The 26,495-nt window shown below is 34.9% G+C and overlaps 1 protein-coding gene across 1 annotated transcript in view; it reads left to right on the top strand.

The window, feature by feature from the left end:
- The first annotated feature begins 7,552 nt into the window (after nt 1-7,552).
- The window catches only part of LOC128669402 (uncharacterized), a 33,371-nt gene continuing 14,428 nt past the window's right edge, over nt 7,553-26,495 (top strand). Inside the window, exons 1-2 of the mRNA XM_053744214.2 lie at nt 7,553-7,679; nt 25,621-25,826. Coding sequence (XP_053600189.1) covers nt 7,643-7,679; nt 25,621-25,826 — 243 coding nt within the window. The 5' untranslated portion in view covers nt 7,553-7,642. The remainder of the gene's footprint in view (nt 7,680-25,620; nt 25,827-26,495) is intronic.

Genomic DNA, 26,495 nt, shown 5'->3' with positions numbered 1-26,495 from the left:
ACAACTCTAATCAAATAAAATTGCTTTAGTTTTGTTATTCTTTACCATTGACGGAACGAATAAAATCTATTGCAGATATGTACAAATCAAACAAGAAAAAAGTGGATATGTAAATATTGGAGATTTTAATCATCATTAAATTTAATAACTAGATTCTTGTCGCAGCAAAAATTAATAATTTACATCAAACACAAACGCACATTAACTAACAACATCCCCAGCGTAAGAACGTAAAAACATGTTGTAAAATTGGCAAAATTATGACATGTGTTCTATGCACTGTTTATATATTTCAATAAATACAGTAGTAAACTTCTGTATATTATTAACATTAATAATTAAGTATAACATTCACAAAATTTCAGTTTCACAAAACATATTAAGGTTTCGTCGAACACGTAAAATTTTCTAAAATACATTTAACAAGGTAGGAACGAATAAATTATGGTAATTATGACACGACCCTTAGCTAAGTTCTAAATAGACAAGCTAAAGTTAGACAGCAGCTGTGCAAGAACCAAACTTAATTCGACTCTCGTTAACCTCCAAGTTCGGGAGATTACGAGCTATTTCGAGAACAGAAGTGTTTCCCTGACACTCTTATGTTAGCAGCTTAATAAAACGGGTAACTTGTTGAAAATATTGCAAAAAAAAATATTGTATTTATCTGTATTAAACCTCGAGTTGTTTTTTTTTTTTAAATGAAGTTTAAAATAATTTTGAAAAGATTGCACAGCAAGCCGAGGATCAATGAACTGTCGGCTTACGATAAGAGATGGTAACAACTGGTAAACAATAGATAGTGGTTGAAAACAGAAAGGGGAGGCTTTTGCCCAGCACTGCGACTTGATAGGTAGAGAAAAAAATGGTTGCCTGTAAAGTCGGTTTTACGGGCGAAGATTTTACGTGACAACGTCTTTTTACGCGCGCGGCAGACCGATCATAGTTGAGTGGGAGAGAGACGCAAGGCATTCGGCGGGCCTCTCTCTCGTTCGGTGACTCATCGTAACGTTACCGGGCGTTACACTTTTTCATAAGTGACTCCCAGCCGCAACCTAATTTAAGACGTTGTCACGTCAAAAAGAAATTGTTACCATCTACTGTTATAAAAGTTTTGAGACAAAACCTAGCTTCATAAATCTTAAAACTTTAATCATTAAATATTTAATTGAAACGCATTTAAGCCTATCGTCTTAAAAGTTGTTCAAAGTCACTTGGAAGGTAAATTGAGATTTACAAATTCTAATTTCAGTGATGTGATACAAACAGTATACACCTATAATAATAAAGACTCATTTATTTTATTATAATTAAAGAAGGCAGTATAATTTAATATAATATGTATTACTTAATTGTTGAAATGTCATTGTAACAAATAAAAAAGGTTGAAAAATAATGAGAAATTAATTTATAAAATAATAAAAAAAATGTACCAATAAAGCAATTTTTTATTACTGCATTATAAGATTGCGCACTACTTTATCTGGCTTCCAGTGTAAATATGACTATACTACAACCGCCTATAAGACGCATAGAAAGCGTAACAAAACGAGTTTCAATTAGTTCAAGTAAACGTGTACATGCTTGTTTTAGTTCGTTGATTACAAGGATAGTACGTCCATTTATCTAGTTGAAATTAATCCCAATTTTTATACCACCAAGCAGGCAACAGGCATACGGCCAACCTGATGGAATTTAATATTATGATATATCATAATATTGAAATAATATTTGCACAAAAAAGTAGATTAGTATTTTAATTTTAATTTCTGTATTTTAATTTTTATTTGTTTTTACATTTATTTATACATACTTTTTAAAGTATAAAATACATAGTGGATCTTGGGCTACGACGAGGAAGAGGAAGTTTTAAAAATAATATAAACAAGACAGTTTTTAAATATACCTAATTATTTGATATTATTCAGATTATTATTTCTTATCTATTACTAATATTACTCATCTGCCAGCGTGTGCAGGTCAATTGACCTGCACACGCTGGTATACGAGTATCAAAACAAAAACGAATGTCTCCTCTAGACCTCTACAGGTCAATGACTGTCCTTACAATAATAAATGTGAGGACACTCAATTAATATTTATGGATCTGTTTCCGTTCCAGTACTATTCGTGATTTAGTCACTGGACACATCGTGGTATATTATTAGTAGAATTATATCCATGGTTTCAACCAGGGCTTGATATACCGTTAAAAATGTCGTAACGTTACCGTTGTCAAATGTAGTTAACGTTACCGGCTAAGGTCGATATGCTAGGTAACGATACTTTTTTAAAAAAATACCGGTAAACTCAAATATTGTTACCAATGTTAATAAGTATGGGTCGCTCTCTACGCTTTGTGTTTCTTTTCGAAGATCTCGCTCTCAGAATAGTACACAGGCAGAGTATAGCGAATTATTACAAAGCAAAATCGGTTAATCGATGTAAAATGGTAAGTACATTTTGATTATGTATGTATATAAAATATATTAAACTTTCAATGTACTTGTATAGGTTTGTTGGGGTAGAATCTTGAACTCAATAAAACTAATACGAAATAAGTAACGATACTTTTAACGTTAATTGGTAATCTTATTGAATTTTAACGTTTTATTTAACATTTTTGTATTGTAGTATCCCCGTCTTACCGTTACCAGTTTTAACTTTATGGAAATAACATTAATTAACGATACTTTTAGTATGAATTTGGTAACGTTAACAAGCCCTGATTTCAACCAGCGAGCGCCAATCTTTTGGCAGTAAATGATCACAATGTGATAAAATAAAGTAAAGCCGTGCCGCATTTGTCATATTATGCCAAGAAATCCAATCTTACATGCGTACAATTTGTCTTATCATATAGATAATTTAAAATCCATCTAATTTAGTTTATAAAAGGAGCTCTGTCATCAAAGAGAACTTGAGTCTCATTATTTTAATACTTGGGGACTTTACACTAACATTAAATTAACGAAAAAATGCCTACAAATGCTTACCATTTTAAATTCTACAACTTTTTATTTATTTTCACATATCTGTAATCAAATCTTGCACGCGACTTTTCCCCTATGTCTGCCTGTCCTACAGAGTAACTAATTTCACATGTAACGCTTGTCTTATAGAGTAACTAATATTTACACAGCTTCAGTGTTAATGTCATACATATAACTTTTAAATACCTTGAAACCATAAATCCGTTGTAAATTGATCTTCAAACATTTGCCGCCGTATTGTCGGGTGTCCCGCGACCCTTACAAAAAAGCTGCGCGCTCACGATCCGAGACGAAACGGAAACGGGCGCCGGACATCCGACGGCCGGACCGTGTAAACGCATTCCTACGGACATTGTGCTTTTGTGATATGCTTGTTTTGACTTTGAAGTTATATTGAGCAGTGATTTTTAGGGTTCTGTAGGTGTTAATAGATTTTGGTGGCGTGTGGTATGTTTGATGTAAGAAAGATCATTCGTACATTCTGTGCTGTGGTACTAATACGAAATAAGTAACGATACTTTTAACGTTAATTCACATTCTGTGCTGTGGTAATAAAGTCGAATTTGCAATGAACTAAAAAAATTAAAATTCAGTTGACCGTACTCAACAAAAATAAACTCCAGGATGCATTCGTAAGCGTATTAATAATTTTGAAGTTGTTCTAACAAATTAATAATTATCTCAAGATCTTTAAAACAGAGTTCTACTCGAAAACGGAACGGAGGTGAAGTTTCCAGCGGTAGTTATAATTAATCGGCACCTTGCGAAATGATTTGTGCAACTTTCAACCAGAGTGTTTCGTTCTACATTAAGTAAAATGCTTCTATACTAATGGCTTAGAAGGAACTCTTGTAAGTTGTGATTTTGCCCATAAATATGTTGATTCTGTAAACACATGTAACTGGAATACAATCTAGTGCGTAACTTCACTTTATGCCTATACTTAAGACCTGTTTTGATTGTAATCTGTTTGTGTAACTAAATAAATAAATAAACTGAGCTGGATGGGTTAAAATCTCGTCTATTTGTGTTTTCATTGGACCTACGATCTGTAAATTGATGAAAAGTGACTTTGCCAAGTTTTTAAGTGAATGATATCAAATTACGCCATACAAAAAATGGTGTAGCTGAAAGAGAAGGCTCAATAGCATTAAAAAGACAAATAAAAATATTCTTTATTTCTGTAAGATATTTTCGATCACAATAATTTAGAGATATTTAGCTTTTTTTTTAATTTGGGCTAAAAATAAATGAAATTAGATTAAAGACGACATAGTTGTATGCGGCCAGAGATGTGGGTTAAACTGTCTACCTTCTGGATACAAGATGGCCGCAGAGGAAGAGGCAGACCCAGAACAATATGGCGGGATGACATCGACAAATTTCTACCTGGATGGTCAGAACTTATTATGGAGAGAGATGAGTGGAAAAATAAGGGGGCGGCCTTTGCCCAGCAGTGGGACACAACACCTACAGGCTAGATAAATTTAAAAAAAAAAGACGACCGTAATATATGTTTTATTAAAGATGGTGCATATTATGGCTAAAATGTAATTTTGTTTCGAGGGACGAAACCAGGTGACAAAGTGGAATAAACCTGCGAAACTTTATGAGGTAACTCTTACCGCTATAGTAATAGGTTCTCACGTTAATTAATTTATTGTTATTAATTTACCAATAAATGTAGGTTAGATTTGATTGTACATTGATTTCGGGGAATTATATTTTAGTTCTTTGTTACGCAATCGACTGTATAATAAGGGAATGAGATTTTTTTATATAGCTATTCAGGGCAGGCAACGCTCGTATGATACCCTTGGTATTGTAGGCGTTCATAGGCTGCGGTGACCACTTTCCATCAGGTGGCCTGTTTGCTTGATCAGTAGTATGAAAAAAAGGTAATAGGTATAAAAATAATTATTAGATCCGAAAGATCCCAGGTTTGTGTCACATGAATTTGTATATGTTATGGACCAAGTGATTAATAATAACATTATTAATAATGCCCGGGTATTTTGAATATGGCAAGCCATTTAAGACAAAGTGATAAATTGTCGATCGAGCTGAATTCTTTATCATATTGCCCTTGTAGGTAAAATATTACTTGAAGGTACTTATTTGTTAGGTATCGTATGTGCTTTAAAAAGTATCTCAGCACTTATATTCTAAAGTGATGACCAGAGAAAAGCAATTTACCATCAATTTGGCTACTATCATCAATTGACAGCAATAGTGACATTTTATTTAAATAAATATATTAATAAATATATTAGGACAAACCACACAGATTGAGCTAGCCCCAAGGTAAGTTCGAGACTTGTGTTATGGGATACTAACTCAACGATACTATATTTTATAACAAATACATATATAGATAAACATCCAAGACCCGGGCCAATCAGAAAAAGATCGTTTTCCATTATGACCCGACCGGGGATCGAACCCGGGACCTCTCGGTTCAGTGGCAAGAACTTTACCACTGCGCCACCGAGGTCGTCAAATATCATCATTTAATACATTGTTGACTAAACTAAATAAATAAATAAATAAATATATTAAGACAAATCACACAGATTGAGCTAGCCCCAAAGTAAGTTCGAGACTTGTGTTATGGGATACTAACTCAACGATACTATATTTTATAACATATACATATAATATATAGATAAACATCCAAGACCCGGGCCAATCAGAAAAAGATCATTTTCCATCATGACCCGACCGGGGATCGAACCCGGGACCTCTCGGTTCAGAGGCAAGCACTTTACCACTTCGCCACAGAGGCCGTTATAACTACTGTGTATATATACGAATATTTGCCACAAGATGGTGGTGGGTACTTGTAAAAATCATGTCAGAAGTCTTTAGTCATATAAAAAATCTGACACTAGTGATAATAATAAACACACTTATTATAAAAGAAGAATACTAAAATACTTATTAATCTGGAGTTTAGACAGTAAGATATTTAAGTAATATACAACATTTTAACTTACTTAAATACATAGTAAAGCTATATTACCCCAGCATAGACACGCATGCAGGGTAACGTTATATGCTGTTGACTGTACCGTCAGCTGCAAATGTCTATATATACTTTTAAATCTTATAATAATAAGGTTACAATTGTAAGGTTATAATTATAAGGTTATAATTCTAAGATTATAATTATAATTAACTAGCGGTCAGTCCCGGCTTCGCAAGTGTAAAACATAATAAATTATACACTAACCCTTCCTCTGGAATCACACTGTTATTTGGTTAAAACCACATGAAAATCCATTCATTCGTTTTTGAGTTTACCGCGATGCGGAAGACGCGGCAGTGGACTTTGTTTTATAATGTGTAAGGATAAGGTTACCTTATTCCTACGGAATAAGGTTTAAAAGTATTTATGACACTCTGCAGTCGTGTACACAATTGGAATACAACTTGGTGATAAAACGCTTGCATACACAAGTAGTAGGTATGCAAATCATGATGTTCAAATATGGGTAATTGACGCTCGGTGTTACCTCCGGAAGACAGGGCTAATTCCGGAGGACATACTGCAATGAAGAAATTTATTGTTTATTTATTTCTTTAACAGTTATATATAAAACACGACAAAAACAAGACAGTATATAGTAGAATATGTATATACTTATGTAGAGTGTATATATAATTTGAAATGTATATTTCAAATTAAATCTTCCAGCAGGCTTATTATTTTTGTTTTTGTAAATTATTTTTCCTATAACTTTGAAATTACAAAATATTTTTAAAAGTTATAGGAAAATTAATTTACGTCACGTCACGATAAAATTAATAAGTTTAGTATAATCTAAACTATTAATGATGTTTTGTTCTGTCTTTATTTAATTTAGGTACATGAAAATAAAACTAATATAACTAAATTAATACTAATTAAACATAACTTACTACTTTATTTATAAATCCTAAATAATAATACAAATAATGCGAAATTAAGTTTTTTTGTTGTCGCTCTATACACAAGATCTTCCCGAAAGTTAGTATATTTATTTATAGTAAGATTATAAGTTTATATAAGAGATAGGGTAGGTGGAAAATTAGCATGTGTGGCTAGGCTATATAGTACGCTCCTAGCATATAAAATCTAGATATACGAAACTTACTTGTACTTCAGATAATAAATGACTAGTGTACTTCTTATCATCTGAAGTAAATACCTATTGTGTTGTTATTAATACAATCAAACAGTTTTGCTAGAAGATCGTCATTACAATGTTGTGCAAGACAAACCAACTGTCCATTCAGTCTACTGTTTATTGAATTTAAGTAAATCGATTTTAAATGATATCACAGGTCGCTAGGAAAGTTGATATGAAATAAGATATATATGTCTCAATCATCAAATCTACTCTGGATTATGATAACCTTATCATGAACAAACATCACATTTTATAAATATAGTTTTTGAAAATACTATCACTACTAACGAACGTTCCGTGTGTATCGTTAACAATGAAGTATTAGAATAAATTACCACAATAACATCACAATACCGACTTGCTTCCGATATGGTCTAGTGGCCCGGACGCCAGTTGCTCGCCGGTTAGTTCCTTGCCCGGGTTCGAACCCCACACACGTTGTATAGTGACTGTGCAGTGAAGTGTCGTTTTGTGGATATGTGGTGGATTTTAAAACTGACCATTTTGATGCAATGTAAGTTGAAAATTGTATACCCTTGATCTATTTACGACTGTAACTGTACTAAAGTAGAGATTTACTTACCAATAGAAGTAGCTATTACAACTAAGACAAAAACTTAAATAAAAGAACAAAACTAAAGCAACAACTCACGAAGTTCCCAACGAGGCGCTTCTTATTACTAACTACTGAATAAATAATGGTAATAAAGTATCTCCAGAAGTATGGAAGTTTGCGCGCGGTTCTGCTAAGATTGGTCGGGGATTCAACTACAAAAAGGCAATAAACAAATATTACTGATCCTGTTTTTTCTGAAATGCAATATTTTTTTTCTGGGCGCTAAATTTAGGTTTAGCCGAAGATAAGCAGGCTGGTCCTAGATATACACCCATTAGAGACCGGATGTATCTAGGTCCAGCCGGAATGATAACGCGGCTAAACCTAATTCTAGCCAATGTGTAGGCTTCTAGTTGTAACCATCTGAGAGCGACTGCTCCCAGGTTTATCCGGAGATAGGCCATAACTGGGTAAGCATTTGCGACCGGCTATACCTAGGTCTATCCGATGATAAGCAGATGATCGCATCATCTGCGACCAATTGCACTTCGGTTTAACCGGAATGATAACGGCTAAACACGAGTCAAACCTAAAATAAGTAGTATACACCTATATGTACACATCTGAGACTCTAACGGGCTTAATCGAAGTCTAGCTAAAGATAAGCAAGATTCTCCTAAGTGATCCACCGTCTAGTCATCACATTTACCGGACAGACCAAGAGGTCTATCCGAAAATGCGGGCTACATCTAGATCTAGCCAGAAAGGTAGCGAATAAAATAAGTAGGATGAACCTATGTGTATGCAGGTCTAGCCGGCTAAATCTAGTTCTAACCGCACTTCGGGGTAACATAATAAACTATGAATTAAAGGAGACAATCTTCAGGGATACAGACCGAGCGGTGCGTTAATGCACAGTGAAGTTAAATAATAATTAAGTCTTTGTTCTCGTTACGCTCTGAATCATCTTATAGACGTGGTGCGGAGAATCTTTGTGTTACTGTACTCCACATGTGAGATATGGTCTCGACCCAATTTCGGTTGAAAAAGAGAGAAATACAAAATTTACTATAAAGTAGGGTCTTTCCCAAAAACTCCCTAGTGTATGAAGTTGTTTTGATATATCTTTTCCTTTCTCTCGACTAACCGATAATCATCATATCGAGTGTGTTATTGCTAACACTCGTGTCAGATTTTAGACAAGACACCTAAAGGCATGACTTTTACGACTACTTACCGCCATCTAGTGGCAAGTAGTCGCGTACATAGTGGTGAACTAAACTGTCAACCAATGTGCAGGTTTCCTCACGATGTTTTCCTTCATCGGACGCAAGTGGTGGTCTATGAAAACCACTATATAGGTAATGACTAACCGATTATCCGTTATTTCGTTCCTACTGTTTCTTCTCTACTTTTTATAGCAGTGGGCAAATAAGCATACGGGTTGCTATGGTAAGCGAATGACATTTCTTCTCAGCATTAGTTGTTCCGAAATGCTAGTAGTTTGTAGCTTTGGTAAATATAATTTAATTTAGAATATGAAGTGCCTCTGAAGGTCTAATTTCTGAATAAATGTTTTTGACTACCGAAGCCCATGGGTATATTTTTGCATTGTCTGTGGCATTCATACTTTTCAGATAATTAATACACATTATCCTTCATATTTATTACGATAATATTGTTATATAATTATCATTTAATGTTTAGCGAAAATTTAAAACATCGACATAAATTAATTAGGGTCTGATTATTCCAAGTTCAGAAATAATAAATAAATATATTAGAACAAATCACACAGATTAAGCAAGCCCCAAAGTAAGTTAGAGACTTGTGTTATGGGATACTAACTCAACGATGCCATATTTTAGTACAAATACAAATATAGATAAACATCCAAAACCCGGGGCAATCAGAAAAAGATTATTTTCCATCATGACCCGACCGGGAATCGAACCCGGGATCTCTCGGTTCAGAGGTAAGCGCTTTACCACTTGCGCTACCGAGGTCGTCAACCATATTCCTTTCTTTAATTTATACATTAGAAGCCAATTTATATTCTAACAACACTCCGATTCAATTCTTTCTCTCATTAAATAGTAATTTTGGGGAGGAATTACCTCTTTGAATTATTTAAACTCATGTTTCAAAGTGCATTTTTATAGGTTGAAAGTTACGGCCGCTGCATAAAGTATTACTGCATTTACAGGTCAGGAAGAAGAGAAAGACATTAAGAATATATTTTTTATTACCTAGGAAATAATTCAGCACAGTTTGCATAGCATTTTATTTCCCATTTAGAAGAGAAAAGTTTTAAGTATTTTTTTACGCCTTCCTTAATTTGAACGATGTTTCTCTTGAATTAGACTTATTGTGACAAAGTTATTAATTCAAAACGAATACGAACAAAAAACATATTTTAAGGGATATTTTGTATGAATATATAGCTAGTTGATAGCTAATATGTAGTTGGACCCTGGGCTCCGGCGCACAATGGCTGAGGAAGAAACCGGGATAACGCTCAGATGAGAGAGAGAGATATCGCTAGTTGAATAGCAAAAAAGGTCTGTCCGTTTGTTGGCCGTTAAATTATGTACAATAAAGATCATATTTTAGTTGATTTTATTTAACAAAAATAATATACTTAGCAATTTACATTTAAAAGTCATTTTGACTGCATGAGTAGTTCCGAGTACTGTGTCCAATACGGTTCAGTACGCACAGTTACGATGTCCGGTAAAAATTATGCATTTTATTTCACAATTCAAAAATATTATTACATTTTTTTTGTATACATTGTAAATACAATTTCCTTGTTGAAGATATTTTTATTCAAAAATCAATTCGGTCGAAATCTTATTACTTTGGAGTTGACACGATATTGTAATGTCGTCCACAAATAAAATTAAAATTAGAACATCGTTCATTTAACTACTTTCAAACTTTCACGTCGCATAATTATATATTAAACGACAACGGTATTAAACGCGCATATATGTTTTTTATTTCCAAGACGTTTCGGACCTTGTTACAAAGTGAAAAATAAAAAAAGGTATGTGGGCATTTAATACCTGTCGTTTCATATATAATTATTCATTTAGTTATTAAAGTTTTATAGCACGGCAAATATACAAAAGCCGAAGTTTTTCGTTTTTTGGCACTTTATACCAACACAAATACTCAAAACGCGAGCAATCTTCATTCCTTTATTGACCTTCTTACCGTGTGAGTTCCAGCATTACCATAACCCGCAAAGAAGCTCACAACTTCCAAGGAATAATTTGAAGTCACGAAGGAAAGTGCCTTGGTTAATGTTAATAAGCCACCACACTCCAGTGTCACTTTTCCTTCTGAATTTTTAAAGTCGCTGAGTTAAAACTTTGCCATACATTAGGGTGACCATGAATAAGAAAGTTCGCGGCGTCTTTAAAAATTAACGCCCGGAGAACCTAAAAACCTAACAGCTATTGACATCTCGTCGTGTCAAATAATGTTAAGACTTTAGAAGTTTCCTAAGGTTCGGAGTGGATGGACTTTTTTATGTATTTTTGTTCGAATTGAGCTCGGGAAGTCCTCGAGTTAGTGGTTACTGTGAGATGGTTTTTATTTTGTTTTTGTTAGCGTAATTATATTTGTTTTTGTTAGCGTAATTATGTTTTTTTACATGATTAAAATTAGGTATTGATTTTGACTACTTATTAAAGTAATTTCTGGCATTTATATTTCTTAATAAACGCAATAGTTAATTAGGAATTAATAGGAATAATAGTTAATAGGAAATTATTATCGAAATTTAGAATATGACGTGAAAAAGTGCCTGTGAAGGCCTAATTTCTGTATAAGTGATACGATTTTGATTATAAAAAATATTTCTTAAAAAATAACAGTGACAATGCTTGAAGAGGTAAAAAAGGGTGTGAAATAGTTTTTATTTATTAGCTTGGATATTGTTTTCTACAGAATTATAAAAATCCCATCTACAAGTTTTCATTTTTTATTTACTAGTAACGTAATTTACATCTTTCATATAAAAAGTAAAAGAAATATCATTCAAAACGGATATTTCAATTCAAATATATATCCACCCTACAGCATCACGCCAAACGAAGACGCGCCAAACTTGCCAAAAGTTGTCTCCTGATTTGAATTCCACGTGGCTCCAATATCACTTCTGTAATACATACTGGAATAAAAAAAACTTCGGTATGTCTTTGTTTTTAATACGCGGGGCCGATGTGTGAATGTTGGATGTGGTTATACATTTGAGAATTTTGTTCGAATGTCGTCATAAGCTTTTTAAATAATGAGTTCAAAAAAATCAGGATTCGAGCTGTAATTGAATTTCAATAACCACTGAGCTTTAAGAAATGCTATGTCGGATATAGGGCGTCGATTCATTTTCCGTTTGAGTCCAGAATTTTTTCATCTCATTATTTTTTAGATTTTTTTTAGATTAATAATGTAAAATTTGTAGTATCTTATTATTGCATTACGTACTTAGTGGACATAAATAAATAATATATTACAACATTACAAAAAAAAACTTCATAGCCAACCATAGGAATTTCAGTTGATATTTCAAAGAAGATTCAAAGCGACTACATTTCCATATTAATATGTTAACGATGCTTATAAATTTGTATCTCGATTTAATATTTGTAAATCTGCCAAGTCTTAAGGTTGTGGTCAGCTGTCTAGATTTTTTTTGGAGTAATTTTTTTCTTTATGCATTACGACAATAGGTTAGATGACAAATAATATTGATGACTGATCGATATTATTAGAAATACCAACGAAGATAACCACAGTGATAACGACAATGCTTTCTAAATCACACATCTTTGCATTCGGCCAAACGCTCCATACTAAATGACACTAAAACGTGACGTCACGTTAGAGTAGAAAACTATATTTGTTCGGCAGTTACCTTAAATATTGTTCTTTACGATGGTTGAAATTATTTCCATTAAATGTTTTGTTTATGGCGATGATTTCTTAATAAAAGTTTTTTACTATAGTTGAAATTATTTTTATATTAAAAAAAAGTATTTCCAACTTTAAATCTTGGTATATATATATTTTTTTCAACTGAATTGTTATAGTTTGTGAACTATCACAATAATCTTAGATATTGATATATAATATAGATATATTATCTAGAGAGATATTTCTGACCTTGTCATCTATCTTTGAGCCACGACACGTTACTTAGTAATTGTGTGTAAAAAGTTGGCTAAATGTTGACCATTATGGTCAACAGACTAGCGGAAAAACTGAAGTTTATCATTAGAGTTAATTAAGGAACTTCTAATGTCTAGCGGCGTCAGATCCCAGGGGAGACCCTCGTAATGTGAGAAAAAGTCTTTCACTAGATGTGCACTAATATGTGACTTGGCTCTGTGAAATGTTGTGTGCATTACAACGAAACTTGACAATTTCAATACATTTTTTTTACAGGTATTGAAATGTTTGTTTAGCTAAGAGAGACCCTCGTAGTGTGAGAAAAACTCTTTCACTAGATGTGCACTATTTGTGATTTGGCTCTGTGTAATGTTGTGTGCATTACAACGAAACTTGGCATTTTCGATACTATTTTTTTGACAGAGGTGTTGTTTGTGGAATGTTTGTTTATCTAAATAAAATAGCTAAACTATTTGCTAGATATTATTATTAATTGATTAGTTAAACTATAAATTTTGGTGTAAATAAAACTTTTGATACACGGCTTACATAACATAGCCATAAACATACGATGACCTTTCTAGCATCAGGCTGTTACCAAATTTAATAATATAGTTACGAACTAGTAAACTACGGTACCTTAGGGACATCTTTTAAGCAAAGGTACACAAGCACTTCTAAAAACAAATCGCGTCTTGTAGAGTGCATACAAAAACATCCTTAAAAGCAGCCTTTTTAGAAGTGTCATTGTATGTAGGATCTATTCATGTTATCGTATCTTACCACTTCGTATGTATCAATGTAAGTATTTTGTAATATAACACACACTACACAAACATATTTTAGAACAAATTTGTTCATAATGATAAAAATATTAATTGAATGTCCCATCTCCACATTACTACATGTTAAAGCACCGTAAACACACGTCTCGGGCGCGTGCCACAAAAAATGGCATGTGCTGTGCGCAAGAGAGCGAGATTCCTGCTTTTTTATGTGTGGCACCTTTTGTGCCCCTTTCTTGTCTTGGCTCGCGCTCAGCCGAGCGTGTGTGCTTGCTCGCGTGCTAAGAAGCATATTGTAGTTTTTTTTTTAGGTTCTTGGGTCAGTATCTCTGGTCATACATTTATTAGGAATACTCTGAAGTTAATATATAAATTCGTAATCGATAATCTAAACTTATGTTCACCATGTTAACCGAGGTAGGTTAAAATATTAGTAAGAATAAGAATAATATTTATTTGTGAGACATAGGTAGGTACATTAAAAATACAGTTGAAATAAATTAATAGGTAGTATCACTATGCTCTGTCATTAAAGACTTACAAATATTGTTATTTATCATTTAACGTGCATCAGTCAAATTTATTTTAAACATTTGTCATTTATAAAATCATAAATGGTGTAGTAACATTTTCGTACTAGGAGAGATGTCAATTTCTTGAAGGTTTTCAAATTTTAATTTTTAAAATCCCGCGGCAATTTATTTGCCATACAGATAAAACTATTTCTTTTCATTGCTACTCTACAAGTAGGTGCACAAAGTCTGTAGCCCCGTCTTTGGGTATTTTTCCTAGTATTTATAGATGCTATTGTCGGAAATAGGGACTCATTTGATTTTACAAAAATTTTAGTACACGTCATATCTTATTTGTAGCATGTTTAATATAAACGGAATTGAGATGTATAGATCCGATTCCGATTCATATTTCTATCTATTAGAAAAAATGATAGTATTTTTTTTTTAGGTAAATATATATAAAACAATATTTACATGTCTTTTGTGACAATCGACAACACAAGACTGTTGCTACGACGATGATACTAAAATGTTATGTTATTTTTTTTTTTTAGCCCTGAATATTTTTTAAGCATAGATTTACATAATCACCCTCATTTCCCGATGACAAGATGGTAAATAAACCCACTCTTTGTACACGGAATGACGAAAAATAATTTAAATTTTTTCGATAATGCCCTCGAATTTTCGATAAAAACCTTAATTAATTTAATTTCGGTAAGTCACTTCCGGGCGCGTGCCGCTTCGCTCTTTTTGTATTTTAATAAAGAAAAGAGATGACACGAAGCACGTGTGTATCTTTTTCTTGTAAGCACCTGGCGAGTGAGGGAGATAGCAAGACGATGCCAGGTGTGACGATGAGTCGTTCCAGTTACTTAGCTGGTGTACCGTTGATAATAGCTTGGCGCCTTGGCTTTTGTTTACCTTATGACAAAGTTTTGACGTATATGCACTTTTTATGTATATACATAGAGTGGGTTGCACCAGTCAACTTTGATGTTAACTTATAGCCTGCGCAGAAGAACGCAAAGTATGCCATTTTGTCTAAACGTCGGTGGCGCGCAGGTTGAAGTCGACGTTCAATTTTTACTTTTAAGTAAACTTTAATTATCTATACAATTAAAATAATATTCATTCTTTAAATTCAAAAGCAATTATGGCACAGAAAATATACAGAAAAAAAAGGCGTAATATGTTGATTTCGTTATGGAATTCCAATCCTTATCAAAACTAGGTCTCACCTGCTATGCTAGTCCCGCTTCAATGCGCACCCCAGTAATCGACCATCGACCATCGACCATATGGTATATGTTCAAATTCCCTAGTTCCTGTAGTTATTAGGAATAACATCCTGTTGCCAGCATGCTATTTGAAACCCGTGTGAAGAGGACTTAATTAGGTTAAATGATTTGATATTTTCGTGAACTTTACGTGACCTTCCGTTCGACGTTTCACTATCGAATATTTTCGCCGCAATGGAATACGAATGACAAATCAAATTGCGGTATGACCTCGGTTGACCTCGCCTCACAATGTCGTTATTTGGCTGCATCTTACTTCTAAAATAAATGAAAGATCAACTATTTTTTTATTTTATTTATTTATTCACCACCCTTACAGCTATTTTTACAGCATTAGCCTATAATAGCGTAACTAACTTAATTACATTAATTAAATAGGTACTTAAAAATCATTTGAGTCCTAAGTATAACTAATAACAAAAAGTGCAATTCTAGTGAATTCACCCAGTGAACAGGAAAATAAATCTATTCGGTCAGCTACTTGGTTAAGTGTGAGCAGTGCTTGTGCAAGCGGCCCCTTGTTGAACAAGTTAGTGCGCCCGCGCGGCACGGCCAGCAGACGCGGGCGACGGCGACGCCACACGTACCTGTTTGGGACAAAAAAGCAAACGCACTCTAAGACCTGGCTATTTGTTAGCCTACCTCTCAGCAGCTTAAAAATATAGGATACCAGGTGCAACTCTCTACGAACTCGCAACTCGTTATATCCTACCATACCCAGTATAAATAATGTAGGGTACATTAGCGGATAGAAGGGATACACCGCATATTTCTTGAAATATAGGTATCTAACAAATTTATTTTGAATGCGCTCCAGCATTAGGCTATATTTTGCTTCATGCGGTGCCCATATAACTGCATTGCATTCGAGGTTACTCCTGACCAACGCATTATACAAAGCGATGATTGCTTTTATGTTATTGAACCCGTAGGACCTACGAAGTATAAATCCAAGATTTCTGTAAGCTTTCTTACAGACGCTAACAATGTGATCCCGAAACTGTAAATCTGCCGTGAATTTAACTCCCAAATCTTTTACTTCTGTGACCCTCTTTAAACTCATGTCACCAATTTTATAGTCGTGATAAATTGGTTGACGAACTCGAGTAAAAGTGATGGTAACGCATTTGGATAAATTAAAGTTCAGCTTGTTGGCTTCGCTCCATGAAAGCACATTATCTATATCATCCTGGAAACGCTCACAATCGTTAACATCCGTGATGGATCGATACATTTTCAGATCGTCTGCGAAGAGCAGGCAAGACGAGTCCCCCAGCACTTCCGGCAGGTCGTTGACCATTATGATAAATTCCAAGGGCCCAAGATTGCTGCCTTGGCTTACTCCTGATCTGACATAATACGAGTCCGACCTGAATCCAGCGCACTCCACATATTGCTGCCTGTCGCTCAAATAACTGGCTAGAAATTTCAGCAGATGTGGAGTACAGCCGACACCAGCCAGCTTCTTTAGGAGAACGTCGTTATCAACCGTGTCGAACGCCTTCCGAAAATCAAAGTAAGCCACGTCCACCTGCCCCCCACCATCTACTACCAGCGTAAGTTGCCTCATGTAGCAAAGCAAGTTACTGGTAGTACTGCGACCCGGCCGGAAACCATGCTGTGCGTCCGTCAGCTGCGCCTTTACCTGATCATATATGGCTGTTTGCAATGCGCTATCAAATGCTTTAGCTGGTGTTGAAAGCACTGCTACTGGTCTGAACCCATCCACGCTATGAGCAGCACCACCTTTTGGTACTGGAACCACTCGAGTTGTCTTCCATATATCTGGAAATGCCTCTTCCGCCAAGCACAGGTTGTAAATGTGTAGCAATGGTTCAGCCAATACCATGCGACAATCGCGAAAGACAAAAGCTGGAATACCATCAGGGCCAGCAGAACGCTTTGGCTTCAGCTTTGTGAGGGCCAGGAGCACATCGCTCAGTTGAAGCTGGTCGATATGCACCCGCGCAGCTCCATTTCTAGCACCCGCTTCCATTATTGCTGCGTCCACGTCAAGCTTCGGCCTAGCAGCACTGTACACCGATTGGAAAAACTCAGCGAATTCCGCAGCACACTGATGTCCCTCTACTTCTACCCCGTCTTTGTAAATTTTGGACCCACTTGAATTTTTATTTAATGATTTTAAATATTTCCAAAAAGACTTTGGATCTTCTATTAGGTGGTTTTGGACGCGGTCCTGATGGTCTTTATGAGCTTTCCTTATCATTGTTTTTAGACGCGCCCTACACTTAGCAAAAGAGTCGTAATCCTCCCGCGATTTAGTTAGCTTATAACGCCTGTGATACTTAGATTTTAATTTTATTTCTCGTATAATTTCACTATCGTACCATTCAGGGTAATTTAACCTTGAAAAATAATGGTGTCTTTTTTTTAATGGGACGCATTCACTAAAAACCATATTCAAAATATTATAAAAGTACGACACACTCGCTTCCACGCTATCCAAATCCCAGAGAGGTGACCAGTCTATGCATGTTAACTTACCGTACAGCAGGGGATAATCAGCCTTGGCGAAATTCCACTGAGGGTTTTCTGCACTCACATTGGCATCATTCCTATCGCGGTCCCAGTGCAGTCGCTGGTCCGCCGCCGCCGTCGCGCAAGCCGACAAAGTCACTGATATCTCAAGCGGGGGATGTAGCCGGTCAATGCGAACAAACGGCTCGGGAGCAGCACGCACGCCCACCAACTCTTCTCCCGCTGGAGTTAACACTAAATCTAACCGACGATTCATGCTATTATCTATTTTGTTTATCTGGGTGAATTCACAATATGTTAGAAAATACTCAAAGTAATTATTAGTATTCACAGAAGCAGAGTACAAGTTAAAGTCACCTATGACTAATAATCGCCTATTATATTTATCATAAAGTTTTTCTATTATATTAAATAATATTAAATAATCGGTGTCATTACTACCCGGCGGAATGTAAATAACACAACACAACAATAAAAACTTATCACCTATAAACACCTTGGCACAAACCAGTTCGAAAACCTGATTATCTATTTTGACGTCATCCGGTATCGGTACACTACGCAAGTCGATATGCGGTGTGGCCACTAAAAACGCTCCGCCCTGCTTACGCCCGTCCGTTCGATCACAGCGGATGATTTTATAACCCGGAGGAATTAGTTCAGCATCTCTGATAGAATGGTTACAGCTTGTTTCAGTAATTGCTATTAAATCTGCACTTGAAGATGCTACCGCTGCACTAAACTCCTCTAACTTTGTCCTGAGTCCGCAGACATTTTGGTAATAGACTTCTATCAATTTATGGGGAGATTTTTTTCGCATCCTGCGTTTTGCGAAACCAAATCCATTCGCAGAATTCGACGTTGACAGGCCATACGTCCGATTGACACAATTTATCATAGTGGCTTTCAGGCACTCCTATTCTAAATGAAGCATAATCTCTTTCAGTCTTATGATTTATTTTCTCGACTTTTAGTGGGCATTCTTTACCACATATTTTTTTAACATATGCTTCTAAATTTTCTGTCGCTGTTTCCTTTTTTAATCGCCACACATGTAAATACTTTTTCCGTTCTGTTCCTTCTATATCTGTTGAGATCACACTCCCTCCTCTTTTAATTTCGCTATTAGAAAAACGATTTTTTCTTCTTACTTCCGTCCAGCTATTTTCCTCTTTCTTGTTTTCGGCGACTTCTACATCCTTCAACGTGCAGTCCAAACGTATAACTTCATTTTCTTGTTGGAGGGGCTTCGCCATCGCCGGTACGGTTGCTTGTTTCATGGCCCCACACGATGGTGCGACTACCTCCTGCACTTTTGTTTTTGTCACCGAAGCAAAAGATAATGGTTCTGATTTTTTATTCGATATTCCAATCTTCCCTTTGTTGCTATTCATACTACTAAAGCACGATTCCAGGTATTCATTTCTACTTTTTAGAACTTTTATTTCATCTTCCAACACTGTTACTTTCTTAGCTTCTTGAAACGCAATCGCAAAACTCCTACGTAACTCCTGCAATTCTGACTGATTTTTAACTAACTCATCCAATAGCTGCTTGTAAGCTGCTTCCTGATTGTCGAATCGAGTCATTATTTCTGCACGAAATTCCCGCAATTCATCTGATATCTTGTTGTCGGTTTCCATGAGAGAAATATCGGCTTGAAGACGGTTTCCCCGCGCGGTGTTGACATTACAGCCGGGAGTGAAGGTCTGGTTCATGATGGTGTTTCGAACTGGAGTATTAGTATTGTCTTTCCTCGGGTTTAGACTCACACATTCCGGACACATCCACTGTTTCTTGTATTCCTCCGTTAGCGATTCAAATGTTGCAACTGACATCGCTAAGCATTTAAGATGAAATAATTTTCGGCATTTTTCCTTCGAGCACTCCATATACGATATGTCGTATAACACGGCGTCACAACCGCTGCATTTCGTCCCCATTTCATTGGATTCAACGTAACAGGTGCACTTGACAAATATTTTTAAGAATAAATATTGCACTGAGACAACATAAACACGTCCGTCTGTTACCGCGCGCGCGTAATTTTTCTATTATTTCTATTTCAATCTTTTCTATTTCTATTATTAATTATTATTATTATTAATATTAAAGTTGAAAAATTTGGCTATGTTTTTACAATCGGCTGCCTGATTGACGTTAACCCTCTTTCGGGATTCGGCTTGTCTTAAATAATTGTCTATACTTGCGTGTATTATGGTAGCTTCTTGAGAATTTATAATAAAAAATACCTTTTTAAAACCATTTCAAATTCCTAAGTACTCTTATCAGTGATTCACCAGCATATGGTGCAAACCTGGGGTGTGCGGCGGAGCGTGGTGCGCGGGCGCATTGCACCGTGCAATACCGTCGTCTGCGATGCAATGTCTAGAGTTTTTCCATTATCATACGACGTCATGATTTCATGATATTTAACTTGTATGTACGGTAAAGAAAAGCATGTAGGAACATGTTTGTTTTCGTTCAAATTGAAATTCAAAATTCTTTATTCCATTTAGGATGATATACATCACTTATTGACGTCAAAAAATTAAGCGCAGGTGAACAAACTTCACCGCAGCCTTTTCTCCAAGGACGTCAATTAACAAATATAAGTCTTATACATATATTAAAAATTAGGAGGACGAATTTACATCATTGTCAAAATTTGATTGAATAAATAAAATAGAATAAAAAGTTGTATTTCCAATAAAATTATTGAAAATTGTCAAACAAAAAAATATATTTAAAAAAAGCTAAATGTACAAAACGTACGCAATAATGTCATAAATCAATTATATTTACATTTGATGCTGATTGTGTAATAGACTTGAAATAAGCGATACTCATTCCATGAAAATCGTCCGACGACCTTTGCACCTAGCGCGATCGGTAGATTAGAGAGATGAGATGAGATCGGACTGAGTCTTTAATATTAGAATTATATTATTTTTCCCCCATGTAAATATATTGTAAATATTGAAAATAAGCGGTATGTTCTGCGAATAAAACCTCGACCATTTGTTTTCGCTGCGGCACACATTATTAAATGTTATCTTTTTGTTTTTACTAATAAAAACAACACTATTTACTGTGAAATATGAAAGTTGAAATGTACCTTATGTCCTTTTCCGTACTTCAAACTACATGTATGCAAAATTTCAAGAAGATTTTGTAGGTTATTTGGGTTGAGTAGATAGAGCTTGAAGAGGTAACAAACAAACTTACTTTCGCATTTATCATATTAGGATGTATAATGTAATTAAATGTATCTATCTGCCTATTCGTTAAATGTATATATCATGGATCGGGTCGAGAGGTTCCCTCTATTGTGGTTGAGCTTCGCGATGGCTGACTCACGCGTCAACTCGTGAACGGGTGCTGCCGGGGGGAATTGGTCAGCTCGATCTTTTATTAAAAGTTTTTTTTTCTTTTTTTTTATAACAAAATATGTATTCCTTTCATCAGCACTTGATCACAATCATAATATGTTTCAGTATACCTTTTGACCATGTACTTTATTGTGTACTTACATGTTATATTACTGATAAAAAATTATACATAAATTTATATTTAAAAAATGGTAAGCCCTTCTGCTAGCATAATAGGGACCAACACTGTTTGAAAGAGTTTCTTTCGGCATTTCTTCTCAGCAGTGTTCGTTCCGAAATGCTAGTATTTTGTAGCTTTGTTAAACATCATTTAATTTAGAGTATGACGTGAAAAAGTGCCTGTGAAGGCCTAATTTCTGAATAAATGATTTGATTGATTTTGATTTTATTTATGTCTAGCAGTGGACATCTGGCAATGATCACGATGTTGATCGACACAAGCACAACTCTATCGGCCTTCATTTCATTTATTACATTCTTGAGATGATCGATAGTTGAGTGAACTAAACGTTGTACACGGAATATGTTAAAGAGTTTTTTTTTGAGGTGATTGGCAATATGTACTTCGTTGAGGGTTCAGTGCAATACAATATTTTATTTTATTTGTTTGTTTGGAAGATTATCGGCTGAATGGATAACATCTACACATACAATGCAGCAACTCGTTTCCTTTAGATGGGCTAGTTATGCTGTTGTATAACAAACTAACTAGGAATTCGTTTCGGTCTGTAATTACAATAATAGTGTGTTATTGCAGTTTTTAAGGATGTTCTGGCGATTTGCAGGTACATACATGTAGTTTAAATTAAATACAAAAATCCGTGTTACTATATAAAATCATTTGTTGTATTATATTCTCAATATGCAATCCAAAAATCAGTATATAGGTACTCAAGTATCGATTGCCTTGTGGGTTACTATTCTATTCTTTGCTCAAATATATTCTAACTAATGAATATTCTGCCTTATATAAAAATAAAAAAGAATACTCGTCAGTCGAACATTCGTCGAAAAATAATAGGAACTTAATCGAGAGCTCATTTTAAAATGTTAAAAGCAGGAATTTTTCTCATTATCTCCCGCCGAATATTTAGGCCTATCCGGGAATTGATAGAACCGCGAAACAATATTCCCTGGAATCCTCCGATAATATGACGTTTCCGACTGATCGACTAATGCGCCCGGGATCTCTGGGATTACGTCGGCAACTTAGGATAACATGTGCAAGGAGATATGGCATGAGATTTAACCTGTATCATTTCGTGCGTCTGTTCATAAGTTATTATTATCGACATATATAGATCTTAGCAATGTATCGCTATGAAATCTTTATTAGATTTTTACGTAAGGCATTTCGCTATGCATCTGTAAAAATCGCATCAAGTTCCATAGAGTAGTTATTGCGTGATGCGCGAACAAATACACAGACAGACAGGCAAAAAAAAATGTTTTGGCTTCTATTAGTCCCATAATGACCCCCATAATATTTTTTCTTTAATATCTCTTAAGTACAGACCTAGCCCATTTACAGTTTTTAGAAGATAAAGATATTTGGTTTTCGGTCATTTTCGAGGTCTTGTGCTAATGTTCCAAAAATTTCGTTATAGGTAGATATAATATCGTCACACAAAACTATCTTACATATAGACGAAGCATTTTACTGGTAAAATTGATAAATTGAAACGTTTTGTTGAGCACCGTATTTATTTTAAAACACAGCTGAGCGGCCATAGTTTATTTTTATTGTATGAGACATTTTAGAAAATACATTATTTTAAATTTAGATATTTTGCATAGTTGAACATTTCTGCTTTATTATAAATAGACAAACTTAAATAGGTACATGGAAATAAACCAAATTTATCTACTTTTTCCTATGACCCTAAGGAAAAAATCTGGAAATATTAACCCATTGTATCGAAACGTCTCCCAAAGATTGATAGGTATTAATAAAGGGGATTGAGCTCCCATCATTATATTTTTCGGGTACCAAATATTATCTAAATAGATTTTCAAATTGCTTATCAGATATTTTTTCTTTGGACTGGCATTTTGTAGTCGATAATTTGACGTTGATAGAGGATATTTTTTGTTTAAAACATCTTTCCTACTGATATTATAAAGGCGTTTGTGAGAAATATATATATATGTTTGTTTCTGGATTGTTATGAAATTTGCCACACAGGATATAATCTGGGATATGAGTACTTTTTATCCCGACGATTCCCACGGGTGCGAAACTTCGGTACGCAGCTAGTATTCTAATATAAATGAATATAGCTTTTTGAGTTTCATTATTGGGTTTAAGCTTCTAAGCCTCAGTTACTCCAGTTAACTTTGACGTTAACTTTAACCTGCGCGCTATCGCCCGCTGCTGTTAAGATAAAATTGCGTACTTGGCGTTGTTCTGCGCAGGTTAAAATGATCGTCTTAGTTGACCAGTGCACCACCCTAATTCAATAAATTATATTATAATCTATCAAAATAGTACAATACTTTTAAATTACTTAATCTTTGATGTGGATTATTCAATACGACAGGGCAAAGCTTAAGAATTATTTTCAGTCATTGACGAGTTACCCAGCACTTAGCCGAACATCGACTGATCATCATTCGTAAAAGTTCTTGTAGCTAAACAAACAACGTCCAATCCCAAATGAGAATGGAAGCAATTTTCGAATCTGTTTTTTTTTTAATTTAAAAACAGTCAGTAAACGTTAACGATTGACCATTAAGTTTATCCGAATACACCTGAAACGTTGCGAATCAAAGCGAACAAACCTCGTTTCCTGAAAGTCATGGGTCGTACTCGTATTTCAGGCTTATCATTTCCGTTGGACCCCGAAACCGATATAGAACATAGAGTCAAGAGTTCACAGAGTGGACATTTAGAGTTTACATTGAAGAAAAACGGGCAATATAGGCAAATGTTTTTATTTTCATTTATCATAGAGGGCGTTGTGGTCACATTTTTTAATGATTCTTTTATGTTTAATCTTTAATTTATTATCGTGGGGTTTTGTCTAGGTCAAGATAGAAACGCAAAGAGTAGGTACAAACATATTTAAGATAAGTTTATGTCTGTGTATACTTTCCAAATCAATAGTATATATGTACATATGTATTTACAATATGTACATATGTTAATAGATCTATTTTTACGTACCTTGTAAAAAGTCTACTACCAATTAATAAGTTTCGGGATGGGTCTTTCTTTTGAAGTTTTCTATTAGCCCCATACACACCAGTGAAGTTAAACTGCCAACCAGGCAGGTATTCACACGACTTTTTCCTTCACCGGTAACAAGTGGTGGTCAATGTAAACTACTATACAAGAGTCATTGGTATGGGCACTCATGTGGCACGAGTAGGATTCGATCCTTTTGATCTCAAGCGGATGATATTAACCACTGAACCACGACCGCTTCACGAGGTGGTTTTAAGTATGTCACCTTTTTGATAAGCTTTCATGCGTCTATGTCTGCTACATAATAACAATTCCGACATTTATAAAATAACGGAGCGAGCCAACGACAAGCAGTCCCCAAAGCCTAATGCCTGGTCCCAACATTATTGATTCGTCGATTCGTAGAATGTTTTTAATTTTTTTTTTCGGCGTCCCTCATCTGGGATGCCAACGATAATGATGGGTCGGAAATATTAACCGGTATTATGCATACCGATAGCGTTTTATTTTTCTGTCAATTGCCATGCCTTTCGTCCCTTAATTTCGCTCGGGAATTTAGGTTATCGATTGTGGCATTGATGGACGCTTCAACTCTTCACGAAATAAATTAGCTACAACGTTTCTCTTAAGACACTGATGGATATGGGCTCACGAAGGACCTACATGTTGTAGTAGAAGTTATTTTTGAAAACAAAATGAACATTGAAACTAAATGTCTTAATTTGCTGTTATCACTAGGTTTTTTTCGCGGGTCTACCGGAAGAAATGTGTATATCTACTATAGTTACAGTGTTATGTAATTTACACATTTTAATAAATGAATAAATCTACCAATTTCAATCAAAAATTCTGTGTAGCTTGTAATTGGTACTATGTATTTTATAGATTTTTTAATGTAGATATTTGATCGACACGTTTATATCCATAACGCTGTCTAGGTTTTAATTCTTGCTATGCATATGTACTAAAATTTTAAAAAAAGTAGGTCACCAGTTAATTGTGCAGTATCTGGTTCAAAAATTCACAAATCCCTTTGTTACAGGCGTGGTTTCAATCAGGATAACTAACATGCGGGTCCCCGAAGTGATACAATATGGAACACTGGACCATGTCACTCTGGACTGCGACTTCGAGACGGATAATGTCACTGGGCTCGTGGTAAAATGGTTCTTCAACGACAAGTCTCATCCTGTGTACCAGTGGATTCCACCGCAGAAGCCTCAAGCCTTAGGAATGCTCAGAAATAAGGTGAATATTCTTTGTTATTTTAAAAAAGTAATTTTGCGATTGATTGATGTCATTTTTGTTTCGCATGTAAACCCGCTGTCATTTTTATTTTGACGTTTCGCTCCTCGAAGATATAGATTAACAAAAAAGAAAAAAAAACAATTATAATAGAAAAACGGATAACCACTTTAGTAGACGTGTTCTCGAGTGGAGACCGCACCTGGACAAGCGAAGTATGAGACACCCCGTTAGATGGCACGATGATCTGCCAAAGATTCCAGGGTATATGACTGAGAAATTGAGAAGAAAAAGTAGGAAAGGGGCTCCGATGGCTCTGACACTTTGCGGGTAAGAAAGAAACCAGGAATATGCTCAGATCAAAGCTAGGTTATATTTTTACATATAAGCAAATAATCTATATCTAAGAAAAAAATTCGGAAAAAAATGGTTTGTTATAAAAACCATCCTGAAATCCAATCGGCCATTATTTGAATTTAACCACATAATATTTTGCCTGACATTGATGAATAACGTAGCTTAAAATTTTGTTATTGTGTTACATATTTTTGTTATTTTTGAACGAAATTGAAATTCGACGAATTTTCTAGAAAGGCATGCATAAACAAAATTTTTTTGCGTTGGATGGTATTCCGTGAAAGAGGTCTGTGTTTTTAGCGTCCATTTTTAGAC

The sequence above is a fragment of the Plodia interpunctella genome, chromosome 4, assembly GCF_027563975.2.
Source record: "Plodia interpunctella isolate USDA-ARS_2022_Savannah chromosome 4, ilPloInte3.2, whole genome shotgun sequence".
Taxonomy (NCBI): Eukaryota; Metazoa; Arthropoda; class Insecta; order Lepidoptera; family Pyralidae; genus Plodia; species Plodia interpunctella.
The sequence above is the reverse complement of the archived record's forward strand: the minus strand, read 5'-3'. Positions and strand labels throughout refer to the sequence as shown.